Source organism: Bos indicus x Bos taurus, chromosome 7 (assembly GCF_003369695.1).
Source record: "Bos indicus x Bos taurus breed Angus x Brahman F1 hybrid chromosome 7, Bos_hybrid_MaternalHap_v2.0, whole genome shotgun sequence".
In the NCBI taxonomy this organism is placed as follows: domain Eukaryota; kingdom Metazoa; phylum Chordata; class Mammalia; order Artiodactyla; family Bovidae; genus Bos; species Bos indicus x Bos taurus.
The window spans coordinates 49,844,051-49,864,593 of NC_040082.1; the positions used below are offsets into that span (position 1 = coordinate 49,844,051).

At 42.0% G+C, this 20,543-nt stretch overlaps 1 protein-coding gene across 2 annotated transcripts in view; it reads right to left on the bottom strand.

Annotated features, from left to right (window-relative positions):
• The window catches only part of ARHGEF37 (Rho guanine nucleotide exchange factor 37), a 57,215-nt gene that overhangs the window by 25,542 nt on the left and 11,130 nt on the right, over positions 1–20,543 (bottom strand). For both annotated transcript variants that reach the window (XM_027545983.1, XM_027545984.1), the window contains exons 2-4: positions 14,814–15,010; positions 13,259–13,382; positions 3,926–4,073 (exon numbers count right to left, since the gene is read on the bottom strand). In XM_027545983.1, coding sequence (XP_027401784.1) covers positions 3,926–4,073; positions 13,259–13,382; positions 14,814–14,999 — 458 coding nt within the window. In that variant the 5' untranslated portion in view covers positions 15,000–15,010. The remainder of the gene's footprint in view (positions 1–3,925; positions 4,074–13,258; positions 13,383–14,813; positions 15,011–20,543) is intronic.

Sequence of the window (20,543 nt, forward strand, 5' to 3'; positions counted from 1 at the left end):
TATCCCTACTTCAATTATGTTGTTTCCTTCTTTCTCTTATCATACACAAGGAAGTCAAGTTTGTGTCATTCCAGGGTACACATATTCTCTGCTCTTTTGTTTTTCTGTACTTCGTGTACAGAATGGCTTCTGACTCTTTTTCGCTTATAAGCATGTGATTGCTACTGCAGCGGTGCCCAAGCATTTGCATACATTACATTATACATATTATATATTACATATGTAATACATATGACATTATTAGAAATTACCTTTTATTTCTCTTTTAATTATAGCTAAGCCATTATGTTTATTTTTTCAATTATGTATATGGGCAGGAGTATTTTTTTCAGAATGTAACTCAGGATAATAAATTTGTTATAAAAAGGGAGCACTGGGACTGAAGGAGCAGAGAACTACAGTGTGGTCTTAGGGAAGCATAATCCCTTCCTAACCAAGATAACTACCATAGCTATGGTCTTACTAGGGAATTACTGAGTATTACCTGCATGCAATGAGTCTACATGCAATGAGAAGGCAATGGCACCCCACTTCAGTACTCTTGCCTGGAAAATCCCATGGACAGAGGAGCCTGGTAGGCTGCAGTCCATGGGGTCGCTAAGAGTCGGACACGACTGAGCAGCTTCACTTCAATGAGTCTACATCCCCATGAGCTATTGCTTTTACTCCCACTCTACATGTAGGGAAACTAGGTTCTGAGACACTAAATGGCTCCTGCCAAGGTGAATAAAGAGCAGAGAGCTTGATTCGTTGCCAGGCTGCCTGGCGCCAAAGCCCATGAGAAATGTCTGGCCTAGTTGGGAAAGACCAGAGTGCAGAAGATGTGACAAAGAGCAGCCTCTGTGCCAACTAGGGGCCCCACACAGTGCTTCTAACATGTCTGAACTAGATGCCAATATTTAACACTGCGGAGACTTACATCAAAGCTTCTGGTTTCTCTTGAAAGATCAGAGGATCTGGCCACAGTGGAATCATATTTCTACACAGCAACTGAGGTAGATGGTTTACAAAAAAATGGCTGCAATTACTTTACTCTCTGTATCTATACCCTTTGAACATGACGTTGAAGCTTCTCCCACCAAGAAGTGGGGACTATTTTTCCACCTCCCGAGCCTGGCACAGCATGCCAGTTCTAAGCCAAGATCTCAAAAGGCAGAGCTGAGTCAGCTCGTGTGTCCCACGTTCATAGGAAAGTCCAGCCAGCATCAGCAAAGCTGACCTATGGTTGATCACAGACATGTGAGGGAGTTCAGCCAGGACTAGAAAAATCATTTACTGAGTCCAGCTAAATTGCTATCATGCACAAATGTGACCTTGAGAAATATTTGCTTTAAACACATTTTGGAGATGATTTATATTTTAAACCACTATATTTGGGGTGATATGCTATAGCAAAAGCTACTTGATGCAACAGTGATCAGCTGAGGCTGGGCTGCAGCTACACTCTATACAGGGACTGCTGGCTCTGATTTGCCACAGCCTCCATTACTCCCTTTTGTCTCACAGCTGGCGTCCTGCTTCCCTCATTTCTGTTACTTGCCTCACTCCTGTAGAAATGTATTTAGTGACCCTTACAAAAGCCTAAGTTTGTAAGATCCATGAAGGGATCAAAGGAATAAAAGAAAATGAAAGTAGGCTTTTTTTTTTTTTTAATCATTTATTTATTTTAATTTGGCTGCACTGGGTCTTAGTTGCTGCATGTGGGATCTAGCTCCTTGTCAGGGATCGAACCCAGGCCCCCTGCATTGGGAGCGGAGTCTTAGCCACTGGACCAACAGGGAAGTCCCGAAAGTAGGCTTTTTTGAAGGCTGGGAGGGGCTAGGACATGGCTACTTCAAAAGAAGGCTTCAGGGGGCACAAGAGCTAAGGATAGATAAGGGAGAGAAGGAAGAGAGATAGCAGGAGGATCCACATGAGATAATGCTAGCTTTAAAGACCAAAATCTACACTCTCTTGGGTGTAAACAGGAAATGCCTAAGTAAGATGAAATAACAATAATAACCTCTGTTCCTCCTATACTATTCTGATTTCCAGAAGATGGCCTTCATCTATCTTCATTTGGTAAGCTTGGGGAAGATATAGCTTTTTTTTGTTTTTGACCATGCTGCATGGCATGCAGCATCTTAATTCTCCAACCAGGTATTGAACCTGTGCCCCCTGCATTGGGAACACGAAGTCTTAACCACCGGACCGCCAAGGAAGTCCTAATAGAAGTCTTTTTAAATATATGATGATCCACTTTAATCATAAGAAGATAAATACAAAATGAAACATTACTGAGATGCCATTTTTCACCTATCTCAGTGGTAAATACTCTGAAGTTTCACAATGTACTCTGCTGGCCAGGCTGAGGGGAAACACCTTTATATTTGTTCATGGGAATATCAACCGGTATTACCTTTAGAGTGAGAAATTTTGCAATATTATCAAAATTATTAACACATACTTCCTTTAATCTAGCAATTTCACATCTGGAAATTTAACTTATAGATACTTTTATTTGCACCTCAGTAAAATAATATATGTTCGTGAATAATCACATAGCATTATCTGTAATGCTACAAAGAATAGAAACAAACCAATATCCATCAATAGAGAGCAGTTAAATAAACTGGAACAACCACATGGTAGAAGAATACATAGCCATTCAAAGGGTCATACGTATATATATTGAATTAGAAAGACCTCCAAGATATAACATAAGTGAAAAAAATTATAAACTTTTATAAGAAGATGGGAAAATAAGAGTATATATTTAGATTTACTTGTATAGGTACACGGAGAAGGCAATGGCACCCCACTCCAGTACTTTTGCCTGGAAAATCCCATGGACGGAGGAGCCTGGTAGGCTGCTGTCCATGGGGTCGATAAGAGTCGGATAAGACTGAGCAACTTCACTTTCACTTTTCACTTTCATGCACTGGAGAAGGAAATGGCAACCCACTCCAGTGTTCTTGCTTGGAGAATCCCAGGGACAGGGGAGTCTGGTGGGCTGCCGTCTATGGGGTCGCACAGAGTCGGACACGACTGAAGTGACTTAGCAGTAGTAGTAGTAGTATAGGTATACAGGAACTCTACAAAGATCCATAAGGAATTTAAAAGTGGTTACCTTGACTTTGCAGGTAGTAGCAGCAATTGGATGGATGAAGGGACAGGGGAGATCTTTTGCTTTTACTGTTTAAATTCAGATGTTTTAAAGCTTTTAAACTGTGTTAAGTGTACCTGTTCAAAATTTTAATTTAAAAAATTTATTCTCTACATATCTCTATCCCGAGCTCCCACTCATTGGTGCCAGCTCTGGGCTGCGAGGCCCCTCAAGGCAGTTCTGATCCTTTTCTGTGGGGCAGGACTCCAGCCATCTATAGAAAGTTCTCCTCAGGTGGTGCAAGCCTGCTTCCTGCCACTGCTGCTTACAGCACATGGTTCCCACCATCTCACTGCCCTGCCTATGGTGGGCACAGTGCTGTTCACCAAATGTTTCTGCTTTTCCACCTCTGAACACATGGCTGGAAGGCATGCCCTCCTGGTACTGGATTAAGTCAGGTGATTAGTTCTGGACTCTGAATTATGAGAAGCAATGGATATTACTTCTGGCCTGGAACATTTAGTAACCAGTGTGAGACCCTCCAGAGTTCTTTGTTCCTTACCAAGTCACCAGCCATGTTCCAGACAGTGGCTGGTGTCAGCTTGAGTTCCAGAGTGAGCATGACACTGGGAAGAGCCCCAAGTTAACCCACATTGGAGCATAAGGAAGGTGGAAACCTCATTGGCTGAAACCACTAAAAGAGTTGGGGGTTGTTTGTCTCTGCAGCATAGCCTAGCCCAGCCTGACTAGGACACTCCTGAAAGAGTGTGAGCAGCCCCAAGCTAGGGTGAGACTTTAACAGCCCCTGACCTTGGCATCCATAGGGATCATTCTACTCACAGCACTGCCTCAATGATGCCCTGGATCTCCCGCTGCAGCTCTGGCTCCTTCCGGTAGGTCTCTACCAGCAGCAAGGCCTGTTCGTAGCTGGCACAGTACACTTTATAGACTTGCTCCAACTCCTCTTGGAATTCCAGAAATGCGTTACCTGACAGTGAAAAGGCAACAAGTTCTCAAAAGCGTTTCTGCATGTCCTCTTGCTTAGAAGAGGGAGGCTGTGAGTGACACAGCTAAGCGCTTTAGCTCTGACGTAAGACTGCCTGGCTTAACCAGCACTGTAACCTTGGGCAAGTCACCTCATCTTCCTCAGCTCCCACTTTTTCATCTCACTTTCAAAAGGCTGCTGTAGGATTAAGTGACACAATGATGTAGTATGTGTGGTTAATAAACAGTATCTATAATTACAGCAATAATATTGATAATTCTCACATTTGGACAATGCTTTATAGTTTACAAAACACATTCATGTTATATCTTTATAATTACCATGTATGGCAAGTACAATTCCAAACCCTGTTTACAAAGACACCCTACAGCACAGCATGGATAGTCAAAATGTGGGCTTTGGAGTCGGAGAGAAGTAAGGCCAGATCTCCAGCCAACCCTTTCCCAGTAGCATAGTCTAGGGTGAGTATCTTATCCCTCTGACCCTCCATATTTTCATCTATAGATGGGAATACAAATAGTACTCACCTCCAAGTGTTCACTGGGATGATTAATTTTAAAAATGCACATAAAGCACCTGACACAAACTTCATTTCCCCAAAACTTACCAACTACTTATCTACTGACTGTGTATGAGGCACTCTTCTAAGTTCTTTGAATGAAATAATGACCCTGCCTCATGGGGCTGATATTCTCATGGGGAAGACAGACAATAAATAAATATATTTATTTATATATTACATATGCAAGACGATCCAACCAATCCATCCTAAAGGAGATCAGTCCTGGGTGTTCACTGGAAGGACTGATGTTGAAGCTGAAACTCCAATACTTTGGCCACCTGATGCGAACAGCAGACTCATTTGAAAAGACCCTGATGCTGGGAAAGACTGAGGGCAGGAGGAGAAGGGGACGACAGAGGATGAGATGGTTGGATGGCATCACCAACTCAATGGCCATGAGTTTGGGTAAACTCCGGGAGTTGGTGATGGACAGGGAGGCCTAGAGTGCTGCATTTCATGGGGTCACAAAGAGTCAGACACAACTGAGCGACTGAACTGAACTGAACTGATGCCAGGTAGTGATGAGTACCACAGATTTAAACAAAGCCAGATAGAGAGTTAGAGGTATCACTGTGGTCAAGAATCTGCCTGCCAATGCAGGAGACACAAGAGACGTGGGTTCGATCCCTGGGTTGGGAAGATCCCTTGGAGTAGGAAATGGCAACCCACTCCAGTTTATTCTTGCCTAGAAAATTCCATGGGATAGAGGAAACTGGCAGGCTACAGTCCATGGGGTCGCAAAGAGTCAGACATGACTGAGCAACTAAGCATACACACAGATCTATTTAGGAAAGACCTCCATAAAGATGTGGATGTTTATCACAGTCCAAAAGAATCCATCCCTGGGAAAGTCTGAGGGAAGAGCAGTGCCAGGCTTAGGGAAGGACAAATACAAAGGCCTTAAGGCAAGTGAATGCCTGACATGCAGGTGACACAGAAGGCAGGTGTGGCTGGAACACAGTGAGCAAGGGCACAAAGTAGAGAAAATAAACAGGAAACTGAAGCCAGATTATGTACGGCCTTGAAGTAAGTGAATACTTGAAGTAAGTAAATACTACACTTACTACTAAGTGTAGTAAGGTGTTCAGGCTTTATTCTAATGGTGACAGGAAGTAACTAGAAGGTTTTGAGCAGGGGCAAGAATGATCTAGTTTTTGTTTTAAAAGGATCACGCCCATGCTCAATTTCAATAGCACTTACACTAAAGTTATAACAATACAAGAAAGACCGGCAGTCCCCTGCACACGAATGACACGCCAAGTTGTAACATTCTATATTTTAAAAAAAACAGAAACTTATGAGATTAGTTACTTACTGGGGAGACAGAATGGGATGGAAAGAACAGGGAATGGGGTAGGACAGTAGGGATGAGAGGGGAACAGTGCTTTACTGAATATACCTTCTTATATAGTTCTGATCTTGGAACCCTGGTAATATTTTACATACTCTCAAAATAAACATACAGCTGAGACCAACCAGGATGTGGAAGGAACCCCAAATAGAATACAAACAATAAGGAATGAACCTAATTCTATTACAAATGAATAACATAACCACACTGAAGGGTGTATGAAAAAATTAACATAAGTATTTTGCACAAAAGTACAGGCTAGTAATTTTTATTACAATATAACATAACCAAAAAAAAAAATACTCTAAGTGACTACTAACTTCGAACACATAAGTAAATATACTGTAGATAATGGCAACCATTTCTACCTGTCACAGAAAGATGCTGCAAATAAGAAAAGAGGAAAGATTAGAATGAACCCTGAGATACTGGACTGGAATTGGAGGTATTAGTAGGAACTCATGGTTTTATGTATTTTAAATATATAAATATAGATGGGCTTCCCTGGTGGCTCAGTGGTAAAGAATCCAACTGCCATTGCAGGAGATGCAGGTTTGATCCCTGACTCGGGAAGATCCCCTAGAGAAGGAAACGGCAACACACTCCAGTGTTCTTGCCTGGGAAATCCCAGGGACAGAGGAGCCTGGTGGGCTATAGTCTATGGAGTCGCAAAAAGTTGGACATGACTTAGCAACTAAACAACAACATAGATGGACAGATATAGAAAGAAATGGAGATATGTGTACATGCGTGTGTTGGTATATATACACGTATTTCCTAAATATCAGCTAAGAGGACCTAGAAGCAATGATACCCGAGGAGTAATAAGCACACCAAAGGTAGGAAGCAGGTTTCCCAGGAGAAAAGCTGATCGCAAGGATAGGGCAGGGAAAATACAAGATGAGCTGAGAACACCTTGTGGTGTCAGAAAGCAAGAAAGTGCTCACACATTGTTAGAGACACATTGAAAGGACGCAGGTGTCAACTGGAAAGAGCTCCCTATGGCCAAAGCTGGTAAAATTTGAGCAAGAAAATGAATAACAATAGTACTGGCTTCTGACTCATGGAATAAAGCAAATATCCATGAGTTTATACTTATATAAAAGTTGAATAAAGAAACGAATGGGTACAGCACAGGGAATAGAGCCAATATTTTATAACTATAAAAAATCAATAACTATAACCATTAAAAATTATGAACTGGTGCCACAACTACTGAAGTCCACACAGCTAGAGCCCATGCTCCACAACAAGAGAAACCACTGCAAAGACAAGCCTGAGCATAACTAGACAGAAGCCAAAAATCACCTCAACTGGAGAAGGCCTGCATAAAGCAATGATGATCAAACACAGCCATAAATAAAATAAATTAATAAAAATTGTGAATCACTATGCTGTACAATTAAAACATATAACACTATAAATCAACTATACCTAAAAATTTGAAAACTAAAAATAACTTTAAAAAATGAATGGAAGGGACATTTCTTGCTTATAGAATAAGAATTAATAAATGTAGGTGGACAGGGGAATTGGGGGCAGGTCAAAGCCTTTGACTGTGTGGATCACAAAAACTGTGGAAAATTCTGAAAGAGATGGGAATACCAGACCACCTGACCTGTCTCTTGAGAAACCTATATGCAGGTCAGGAAGTAACAGTTAGAACTGGACATGGAACAACAGACTGGTTCCAAATAGGAAAAGGAGTACATCAAGGCTGTATATTGTCACCCTGCTTATTTAACTTATATGCAGAGTACATCATGAGAAACGCTAGGCTGGAAGAAGCACAAGCTGGAATCAGGATTGCCAGGAGAAATATCAATAACCTCAGATATACAGATGACACCACCCTTATGGCAGAAAGTGAAGAGGAACTAAAAAGCCTCTTGATGAAAGTGAAAGAGGAGAGTGAAAAAGTTGGCTTAAAGCTCAACATTCAGAAAACGAAGATCATGGCATCTGGTCCCATCACTTCATGGGAAATAGATGGGGAAACAGTGTCAGACTTTATTTTTTGGGCTCCAAAATCACTGCAGATGGTGATTGCAGCCATGACATTAAAAGACACTTACTCCCTGGAAGGAAAGTTATGACCAACCTAGATAGCATATTCAAAAGCAGAGACATTACTTTGCCAACAAAGGTCCATCTAGTTGAGGCTTTGGTTTTTCCAGTGGTCATGTATGGATGTGAGAGTTAGACTGTGAAGAAAGCTGAGTGCCGAAGAATTGATGCTTTTGAACTGTGGTGTTGGAGAAGACTCTCGAGGGTCCCTTGGACTGCAAAGAGATCCAACCAGTTCATTCTAAAGGAGATCAGTCCTGGGTGCTCTTGGAAGGAATGATGCTAAAGCTGAAACTCCAGTACTTTGGCCACCTCATGCAAAGAACGGACTCATTGGAAAAGACTCTGATGCTGGGAGGGATTGGGGGCAGGAGGAGAAGGGGACGACAGAGGATGAGATGGCTGGATGGCATCACTGACTTGATGGATGTGAGTTTGAGTGAACTCCGGGAGTTGGTGATGGACAGGGAGGCCTCGCGTGCTGCGATTCATGGGGTTGCAAAGAATCAGACACGACTGAGCGACTGAACTGAACTGAACTGAAAACGGTTAAAGTGGGTCAACTGTTTGGTGTCAAATAAAAACTAAATTTTCAGTTGTGGGCACACTGTAGTATATATAAAATCAAATGAAATGTTGTACACATGAAACTATTAATATATATTAAGAATATTATAAATCAATTTTAATGCCATCAATCAAGCAATATATGTAGAAGAAAAATAGAGTCCTAACCACTGGGAATTCCCTCTACTTAATTTTTCTGTAAATCTGAAAGTGCTGTAAAAAAAAAATGTCTATTAGAGCTATACTATATTGAGACTAAATCAGGAGTAAAACATGGAAAGAGGAATAGCTATTAAAAGGCTACTACAGGACTTCCCCGATGGTCCAGTGGATAAGAATCCTCCTTGCAATTCGGCGGACACTGGTTTGATCCCTAGTCTGAGAAGATCCCACGTGTCTTGGGGCAACTAAGCCCATGAGCTGCAACAACTGAAGCCCATGTGCCCTAGAGCCTGTGCTCTACAACTGAAGCCACGCAATGAGAAGCCTGTGCACAACAGAGAGTAGGCCCCACTCTCTACAATTAGAGAAAGCCCACGCAGCAACAAAGACTCAGCGCAGCCAATAATAAATAAATAAATGTTTTTTTAAAAAAGCAAGACTATTTGGATAGTGGTGAGGGTGAAGAGAAACGTATTAGTCACAAAAGGGCAAGTAAGCCACAGACCACAGGAAGCCCAGCTAAGCCTAAAGCCTGCTGATGCTGTGTGTTGTACCTGTGAAATGTACCCGGCCCCCCTTGAGACAGGGAGTAACTGGACTAGCATGGTCCAGCTCTCAGCAAAGGCTCCCACAGCAAGACTACCACCACAGGAAGCAAAACCCCTCCCCAGTGCTGGTCAAGACAATGCTCAGAAAGAACTCCCTCAGGAGAAGCCCCCAGAACAAGGGAGAACGTGACCAGGAAAGACTACCCAAAACTGCAGTCAGGCAGAATGCATAGGATAGGGAGGTCAGCTAGCTGCAGAGATGACCTCACTTGGAGACAGCGTAGCCCTGAAACCTGGGGCGGTTCCCACATTCTTCTCTACTTAGGTTCTTCTGCAGGAATGTGACTTTTGCCAAAGAAACTGCATCACACCAGCATGGCCAGGGGCAGGGGTGTTTCTATAACTGAAGGTGGAGGAAAGCAAACTTCCCTAGAGCATAGAGCAGAGCTGTCCAACAGGCAGGAATACAGGGACACCAAAGACTTATTTCTTCTCCTCTTGTCTTCCTTAGTCACAGATTGGAAAGAAGTCACAGCAGCTAAGAGTTACTCTCAAAAGGCCACTCTACCTCTGGCTGGAGAAATGAGAAAGGGAGGCAGGATGTTGTCTGACGGAGCTGCTCAAATCATGACTCTGCCTTGTCAAGCTGTTTGACCTTAGGAAAGTTACTTAACCTTTCTGAGTCTTGGGTTTTTCTTCAATAAAATGGGGATGATAATGTTTTTGTTCAGTCACTAAATTGTGCCCGATTCTTTGGGACCCTATGGACTGCATGCAGCATACCTAGATCCTCTGTTGTCCACTAATAATAATAATCAATAAGTAACAAGGTCATGAGAATAAAAAGGGCTATTTCATGTTCAGTTCAGTTGCTCAGTTGTGTCCGACTCTTTGCAATCCCACGCACTGCAGCACGCCAGGCTTCCCTGTCCATTACCAACTCCTGAAGCTTACTCAAACTGATGTCCATCAAGTCGGAGATGTCATCCAACCATCTCATACTCTGCCGTCCCCTTCTCCTCCCACCTTCAATCTTTCCCAGAAGTAGGGTCTTTTCAAATGAGTCAGTTCTTTGCATCAGATGGCCAAAGTACTGGAGTTTCAGCTTCAGCATCAGTCCTTCCAGTGAATATTCAGGACTGATTTAGGTACCCATAGTCATGGCTGGCACCGAAATGGGTACTATTTTCATACAGATGGCATGAAACTGAGGCTCAGAGACGAGATGTGGGTGACAGAACCTTGCAAGTCAGATTCCAAAGCCCCTGTTCTAAACCACTTGACCTATAAGCCACGAGCCATATATGACTCCTGGGAACTTGAAATATGGAGAATCCCAATTAAGATGTGCTGTAAGTGTAAATGACACTGGATTGCAAAGACTTTGTACCAAAAAAAGTAGAATGTATCACGAATAAGTTTTATACTAATTACATGTTGAAATATTATTTTGATATATTGGGTTAAATGAGATATATCATTAAAATTCATTTCACTGCTTTAGTTTTTTTAATGGAGCTACTCAATAGTCTTAAGTTAAATTCATGGCTCACATTGCATTTCTTTTAGATAAGACTGAACTAGAACACGGTGCCTTCCAGTGACAGGAGCCCGTGGGGGAACTCCACCGGGAGCTGCATTTGAAATCATTCATAAGAACACGGAACCTGACTCACTTGGGAAGTTCATGCCTGATGTCCAAAAATCTTTTAAAATGCTGTGGTATGGAACTGGGATAAGGGCCTCCCTTGCATAGCCGGGCCTGGGGGCTGAGAGAGGAATAGGAAGAGCTGGTTGAAACCAGCTCAGCCATGATTAAGCACAAAGTTGCACCTAGGAAAACAAAAGCCCGTGTGGATTCTCTGTATCTCTTTTTGGCTAACCACAAAGGGCAGAGGATGAGAAGGCTATTTTCTGTACACTCCGGAAAGGCCAGGGGACAGGCTTGACAAAATGTGGGGGGAGGGGCGGGGAGGATGACACATAAGATGCTCAGTTAAATTTGAACTTCAGATAAATAACGAAAGTTTTAATATAAGTATGTCCCAAGTATTCCATGGGATAAACTTAGTATAATTCAGTAAACTTAGTATAATTTTCATTGTTTATGTGAAATTCAAATGTAATAGGGCATCCTGTATTTTATGTGGCAAATCTATCCGGGAAACAGGGAAGCCAGGGAATGGAGATGTCACCAGGCATGGACCAAGTAGCATCTTAACTTTTTACAGGTTAAGCTGGAAGGCAGAGATGAACAGGTAAGGACTCTTAACAAGGAATTAGTTGAATCTCAAACCCATACCAACAGAAGATGCTGACCTCAGAGTCCCCACATCCCTGGAGCATCTTCAACTTGAGGCTGTAACAATTTCTACTCAAGGGACTTCCCTGGTGGTCCAGCGGCTAAGACTCTGCACTCCCAGTGCAGGGGACCCGGGTTTGATCTCTGGTCAGGGAATGAGATCCCACATACCTCAACTAAGAGTTCACATGCTGCAACTAAAATCCAGTGCAAATAAAATGTAATAAAAAATCTCACTCAAATAAGTGGTCACCATTAACAGAAATATAGATAAAGTGATAAAAGGTAAAAATATTACCTAGATACTGTTAAAAAAAATCTCGTTCCTTAATTTTGTATTCCTCTATCATTTAAAGGAAATAGTCGGGCTTTCCTGGTGGCTCAGTGATAAAGAATTCACCTGTCAATGTAGGAGACATGGATTCAATCTCTGGTCTGGGAAGATCCCACAGGCCATGGAGCACTATGCCTGTGCATCACAACTCCTGAGCCTGCACCCATCTACCTTTCTGAGCCCATCCACCTTTGTCCTCTGACTCCACCTGAAAACATAGAAGTTTCATTAAGCAGCCCCAGAACAGGAGACAGGAAGGGGCTGCAGAAGTTTGAGGTTTACACCTACTCATTCCTCCTCCTTTATGTCTGGTCATCCTAACTATTTCAGAATCAGGAGTCCACCTCCATCTCTCACCTAGGTGAAGGTAAAACCACCAGCTGATCTCATTACTTCCACTCTTGCCACTCTTTCACAATCCACTGTACACAACTACCAAAAGGATCTTTGAAAAAGAAATCTGACCATATCACTCCCCTGCTCAAAATTGTCCAGTGAGGTCTCATCACACTTAGGAGAAAATCCACACTCCTAGAAGGCCTTGTAGGATCTGGTCCTTCTCTGCCTTTTCTATCCTATCTCCCATACTCTCCCCTCACTCATTGCCCTGGAGCCTTACCAGCCTTGTCCATCAAATATCCCAGGCTCATCTCTGCCAAAGAATAGGCCTCTGCATACCTATTTTCTCTACTCTGTCCAGATCATCTCATAGCTGGCTCCTCCCTAACAGGTCTCAGTTCAAATGTCCTCTCCTCAGGAGGCCTTCTCTTTTCTCAAAAGTTACCATATTTGTTATTCTTTAAATTACAAATTAGTACTTAAAATTCTCCTGTTTATCTGTGTATCTTCTGTCTCTCTCACTCACTAACCCAAAAGAACAGATGATCAGACCCTCTGGTTGACTGGACCCTTCTGTTACCTCAGCACACAGCACAGTGAATGGCACACGGCAGGTGATCACTAAGCACCTACTGAGTGAATGACTGTGAAAAACCCTGGGATAGAGTCTCAGCCACACCACTAACTAATTATGTGTCTATCAGTATGTCCTCTCTGTCGTGAGGCCTCAGTCTCTTCGTCTATAGTGATGGGGTTGGGCTGGATATCATCTGAGGGTCCTGCCAGCTCTGACATGCTGTATTTCAGGGACTCCCAAAACAGCCTCTCATTGAGCTGCATCTCCCTGGAATGCTGGGGAAAGTACAGCAATGACCACATGCCTAGAACAATTCCACGGGAATCTCAGGCTGCCAACTGCCTGGTTTTTTGCTCACCGATCAGCTGCACTTGTTCTTCTTCCCTGGAGGCTGTCTCCTGCAGATCATGAAGCAGTCTGCTGTTCACCTTGATGATGTCATCAATGTTTGAGAACAGGACATCCAGATCTCCCTGTGGCAGCTAAAAGGAACAAAGACTCCGTGGAAGGTCGCTCAGGAGTTCGATAAGAGTGATTTTTTGGTAGGTTTCGGACAGTAGTCCAGAATAGTCACGCCATCGGGGTTCCATCTCTCTTGGGAAGACCGTTTCAGAGGAATGTTTGAAAGGACTTTGAAATTTTATAAGTTAGGTATTTTTATTACTCTAAGAGAAGAGAGGAAGAGATGGAGCACTCACCATGAAAGGAAAGCTGAACTGCATTATCCTAGGTCTGCTGCCAACTATAATTTTTCTTCTCTCATTTCCCCATCTGCCATGTAAGTGTGGGAAGTTGGACTTCTTTCCAGCTCTGACACACTTGGCACCTACCACTATTACCTTTAGATACATTCTGAACTCCAGCCCCTATGAGCTAAACTGCACCACTGTTAAAAGGATGCAGGATATCTACATATGTTGACTGTGCTCAGTTGCTTCAGTCGTGTCCGACTCTTTGCAACTCTATGGACTGTATCCCACCAGGCTCCTTTGTCCATAGCATTTTTTACACAGGAATACTGGAGTGGGTTGCTATACCCTCCTCCAGGGGATCTTCCTAATCCAGGGATTGAACCCACACCTCCTGTGTCTCCTGCACTGCAGGCAGATTCTTTACTGCTGAGCTGCCAGGGAAGCCCTATATAGGATATATATATAGATAGAAGCCCTGGATGCACAATCAAGTGGGAGAAGCTAACTGTAGAAAAATATCTAGAGTATGCTTTATTTTTGCTAAAATAAGTAACAATCTATATTTGTTTGTTTAATGCCTCCAGAGGAAATATCCCAATTTCTGGAGGGTAAAATAAAGGAGGGTTTTCATCTACATTATCTGCTTATTTCATTTATTCAATAAATAGTCATTGGAGTCCATTATTTATATGTCAAGAACTGGAATACACTGAACTATTAATAAACAGCCTTTCCCCTTATGGACCTTACATGCTGGGGGATAGTTGAAATTTTAGAAAGAGAGCCTATGTTATTTCTGAAACTGGGACGAAAAAGATGTAAAAAATGAATACTAAACTAGAAACCCATGTAATGATAACTTTTTCATGTTACCACCCTCTAAATGAGACAATTACAAATAGGTCACTTAAAACAATCTGTTCTAAACTAAATAAAGGGCTATATTATCCATTAGCTCATTTAATTCTCTGAGGTGATTCCTCTCTGCCCATTTAGCAGAAGAATATACTAAAACTGAGCAATTAACACTTTTTATATTAAGGCTCCAAGGTGTCAAAAGCCTTGCTGAAGGTTGCAGGGCCAGTAGTAGAAGTACCATGACTTCACATTCACCACTTTCCCCTCCATCAAGCCTGCCCCAGGAACAGATGTGAGGTCTCAGAAGCCGGGACCCATGTCTGCCTCTCTAAAGACAAGCTAAGTGTGGTCCCACCCAGGTACCTGCTGCAGGCGGCTCCTAATGTCAGAGGCACAGAGCTGGAGCACGTGCAAGTAGGAGACCTCAGTGTCGATGAGTTCCCTGACAGCCAGCCTCTGCTGGAGCAAGGATCTGTCCTCAGACAGTCGATCATCCCCATCTGGAGCACCAGTTCTAGAGGACAGAGCATCGTCCCCATGATTCGTCATGTCAGCAGGTTCTGGAAAGACAGACACATCCAGATTCACTTCTGGGAGCTCTACTGGAACATGCTGCCTTTAGTCCAGAGACAACTATTCACCAAGTGGCCTAAAAACATCTTTAGCTGCCTACAGAGTCAAGATGAACTATTTATTAGTATTTGAACAAATCTTAAAAGGTAGAACACAGCTCAGATAATTGTTGACATTTTAAATTCATTTCCCAGGATTAAGACAATGTGCTTGCTTGGCTTTTTCTTCCTTTTTTGCTCCCCCACCGCCCCCCCATCCCACCCCCTGCAGCTCTCAACCCAGATTTCTTTATCTGGTTCACTGACTCTCTCACCCTCTTTCTCCCAACTCTTCCCTCCTTTTCACCTGCCACTACCCCATTCAGACCATACTACCTATCACCTTGACTATTTCCACAGCCTCCAGAATCATTTTTTCAAATCCAAACCCCTCTCCCACCTGCTGCCCCCCACACCCATTCATCTTGTATATGCTCCCAGTGTAAACTTCCTGAAACAAAGCTTATGATCTGGTATCCTCTGCCTCTGGCCTCATTTTTCCTCTTCCCTGACACTCCAGTGAAAGAAAGTCACAGGCTTTTCTCCATTCCTGCATAGTCATTTCCTGCCTCTGTGCTTTTGCACCTGCTGTGACCCCTCCCATGCCTCTAGGCTCTGACATTCATCTCTAAGGCCTTTCCTGATCCTCCCAGCCAGATGTTCTTTTCTCTTCCATCTCTAAGTTTAAAAAGTACAAATGGCAATACTATGGAAAAGAAAAATCTCCCTACTACAAAACACCTAGAAATGCAAGATCAGCTATAACAAACTGCCTTTTCACTGGATGGCAAGTATTGCAAGAAAGTAAAGGAAATCAGCAGGGATCCCCAACCAGAGGGAATGGAAAACCAGAGCAGGAACAGCTAAGCTGATGCAGCTGTAGCCAAAGTGGACAGGGTGGGCAAAGAAGAGAGCACTGCCCAGCTCAGTGATTCAGAAACTTGGGCATTAGTGCCCAGGGAGAATCAGGAAACAAGCTCCTTTCCTCAAGCACACTAGAGAAATGGGGGAGTAGAAAAGAAATGCCCCTCTACCTACACAGAAAATGACAAAGATGTTTCTTCATCTTGACTTGGGTCCTGAGTAAAGGAAAAGTTCTTTCTGAAAACTCATAACAGGCCTGCTTTCACTGGATCGCAGGTTCAAATGTATACTACACATGTGTTCCAAGGAACTCAATGCTGAGAAATATGCCACAACAAAAAAGAAGTCCTGGACTAATGCTAGTATTAATACCCACAGAAAAACTAAAATGTCTCCAGGAGGACACATTCTTAATCTAGGCCACATGGTACTCCAAGAGATAACCCTGTCCTGAAGATGAGCTTAAAATCCAAAATTACAAGAACTCCAATGTAAGTGAGCATCATCAGAGACAGCAAGAGCAGGATTAGATCCCCAGAACATCAGACAATCAAACCGTCAGAAACTATAAAATAAGCAGGAAAAGAAAAGACACACAAAAAATAAAGACCTGTATGATTTTTTAAAGCACCAAGCAAAACTTACAGATGTTAAAAATTTAGTCTTCAAAATTAAAAACTAAATGGACACTTTAAATATTTAGGAAAGAGAAATAGGAAAGGAGCAGATAGATATGAAGAAATTATCCAGACTGCTAAAAAGAAAGTGAAAATCATGCAAAATACGAAAGAGAATTAAGGGATGTGGATACTGAAATAAGGTCATGTACCAACTCTGTGTTCCAGGGGACAAGAATAAAGAGAGTGAGAAGAGGCAATATATGAAGAGATGAGACTAATAATTGTCCAGAATTTATAAAAGATATTATTGGTTAGATCTGGGAAGTACAAGTCCCAAGCAGGGTAAGTTTTTTTTAAAAAAAAATCAAATCTAAACACACTAGGAGGAAATTTCAGAATCCTGAAGGCCTGGAGAATCTACCTTATAGTTTCCTTGTCAGGAAACTATGTTCTACCAAAATAAAGAAATAAATCACACAAAAAAAGACATGAGATACAGGAAACTGGTAACCTAATATGTGAGAGAGACCAAGGAAATTCCCAAGATAGATCAAAAGAAATCCTAAGTTTGACTGTTGGGGACAGACAGCAAAAAGTCTGGGCTAGATACTAGAATGTCTTGAGGACAAATTTACTGAAACAGCAGAGAATATGGTCCTTATTTAGGCAATTACATAGACAATACATGGTGAAACTAAGAAATAAACCAACAAACAAAAAAATTATTCAACAAGATTGTGCAGAAAAGATAAAAGTAATTATGCGTCACTACCTGATTCAACTATAAATAGAATCTACGCAGGTAATAATGCAAGTGATCTAATTCATATTATGTACTGAGAGGACAAGGTGTTGGAGAAGGAGTCAAAAAGAGCTAAAGTCTAATCCTCCATAGTGAGAATCAAAGAACAATGCCTAAATTGTACTGCTCAAGAAGGAACAGTACATGTGTGCAATCAGCTAAAATCAACAGTAGGAACTGCCTGGTAGTGCCTGGAGAAGGCAAGAGAAGAGGACAAGGTGTTTTTTATAACAAACACTGTACAACAGAATTACCTGTTTCTCCTTCTCATCACAAATGTAGAACTATCCATCTCTTTAAATTATATGCTTTTATAGCTTTGAAGAGGTTTCCCAGGTGATGCTAGTGGAAAAGAATCCGCCTGCCAATGCAGGAGACAAAAGTGATGTGGGTTAGATCGCTGGGTTTGGAAGAGCCGCTATAGTAGGAAATGACATCCAACTCCAGTATTCTTGCTGGAAAATTCCATGGGCAGAGGAGCCTGGCGGGCTACAATCCATGGGACTGCAAAGAGTTGGACACAACTGAGCGCACACGCACACACACACACACACACACAGACACACTGCTGTGAAGTGAACTAAAAATTAAATAATGAAGGACAGAAGTGGTACGCACCTAACAGAAGAAGGAAAGTTATGACCAACCTAGACAGCGTATTCAAAAGCAGAGACATTACTTTGCCCACAAAGGTCCGTCTAGTCAAAGCTATGGTTTTTCCAGTAATCATGTTATGGATATGAGAGTTGGACTATAAAGAAAGCTGAGTGCTGAAGAATTGATGCTTTTGAACTGTAGTGCTGGAGAAGACTCGAGAGTCTCTTGGACTGCAAGGAGATCCAACCAGTCGATCCTAAAGGAAATCAGCCCTGAATATTCATTGGAAGGACTGATGCTGAAGCTGAAACTCCAATACTTTAGCCACCTGATGCGAAGAACTGACTCACTGGAAAAGACCCTAATGGTGGGAAAGATTGAAGGCGGGAGGAGAATGGGACGACAGAGGATGAGATAGTTGTTGGATGGCATCTCCGACTCAATGGACATGAGTTTGAGTAAGCTCTGGGAGTTGGTGATAGACAGGGAAGCCTGGCATGCTGCAGTCCATGGGGTCGCAAAGAGTTGGACACGACTGAGCAACTGAACTGAACTAAACTGAACAATTAAACATAAGAAAAAGTGAGAATTTCTCAATTTTGCTGGAGATCAATATTCCAAAATAAATTATATTCCTGTGCAAATCAACAACAATTTTCAAGAGTTCATTTAAAGAAAAATAGCAGCATAAGAATAAAAAGATTCAATAACAACGTGTTATTTATTCCTTCCTAAATATCTTAATTTAACAAAAGATGGGGAATTCCCTGGCGTTCTAGTGCTTAAGATTCCAGGTTTTCACTGACATGGCCTGAATTCAGTCCTCAGTCGGAGAACTGAGATCTCATAAGCCACACATACAATTAAAAATAATAATAATAGGTGTACAAAATCTTTATGGAGAAAATGATAAAGCTTTATCTAAATATATTTAAGAACTAACTAAGAATTTAAGAATTCCCTGGGGGTTCAGCAGCTAGGACTCTGAGCTTCCACTGCTGAGGGCCCGGGTTCAATCCTTGGTTAGGGAACTAAGATCCCACAAGCCATGCAGTGCAGCCAAAAACAAAATCAAGCAAACAGAAACATAACGAGATACCATTCTATGTTGAAGAGATCAGCAAAATATGAAAATAAAATGTTGGTGACTCTGTATGAATGGGAAATCTCATATACTGATATGATGATATAAACTGTTGCAACCACCCTAAAGAGCAACTTGGCAATATTTAGAAAAGTTGAAAATTCACAAACTATCAGGCCAAGGAGTGCTACTCCTGGATATACCCCCACCTCTGAGAAACTTCTCCATATACACACAAGAAATATAGATGGGAATGTTCACTGCAGTACTGATGAAATAACAAAAAATCAGAAAAAAACATAAATGTCTCAATGCAAGTGAATAAATAACTTGTGGTATAATCACATAATAGAATTCTGAACAGTAAAAAAAAAACTATTGATTCATGTATCAACATGGATATACTCACAGATGTTGTAAACAGGAAAAAAAAAATATATAAGCAAGTCCCAGAAGGATATACAGTGTATGTGTTAGTTGCTCGGTGGTGTCCGACTCTTTGCAACCCTATGGACTATAGCCCACCAGGCTCCTCTGTACATGGGATTTCCCAGGCAAGAATACTGGAGTAGATTGCCATTCCCTTTTCCAGGGGACCTTCCTGACCCAGGAATCTAACCTGGGTCTCCCACACTGTGGGCAGATTCCTTACCCTCTTTACCTGGGAAGCCAGAATAATACTATTTCTTGAAAGTTTAAAATGTAAAAGGAAAAAAAATTAAAAAGTTTTTAAAAGTTTAAAATATGTGAAATAATGCTAGATTTTGTTTAGGGACAAATACATGTAGCATAGGCATTAAATATTTTGTAGATGTAATTAGCAATAAATCCAGGTAATTAAAGAAATTTTCACATATTGAGGTATAGGGAAGTCATTCTGGCTTATACATGATTTAACTTGATTTTCTGCTACCTAAAATGGGCTGTTTGTGACTTTTCAGACATACACTGTCATATCTGCTTTAATTATTGAAGAAAATGGCACAATGACCACAAGTAAAGAATGTCTATGTTAAGGATTAAATGCCTCCTTTCCTGGAATACCAATGTTGGTATGCCTTCGATGATAAGACTCCCTCCCCAGGAGCCAAGGTCATACTGACTTACTGTGAACATGCTGATCTGTTGGACTTTTTTCTTTAATAATTTATTTATTTATTACTGTGCTGGGTCTTCACTGCGAGGGGCATTTCTCTAGTTGTGGCAAGTGGGGGCTACTCTCTAGTTGCAGTGCTCTGGCTCCTCACTGCAGTGGCTTGTCTTGTTGCAGAGCACAGGCTCTGGGGCACGTGGGCCTCACTAGTTGCGGCACCCAGGCTCTAGAGTAGTTACGGTGCACAGGCTTAGCTGCTCTGCAGCATGTGGGATCTTCCTGGATCAGGGATCAAACCTGTGTCTCCTGCACTGGCAGTTGGATTCTTTACCACTGAGCCACCAGGGAAGCCCCTGATCTGTTTTTTCTGTAACCTTGAAGGAGTATATTCCTGACCTCTTTGATGTTCTTTATTCTGACAT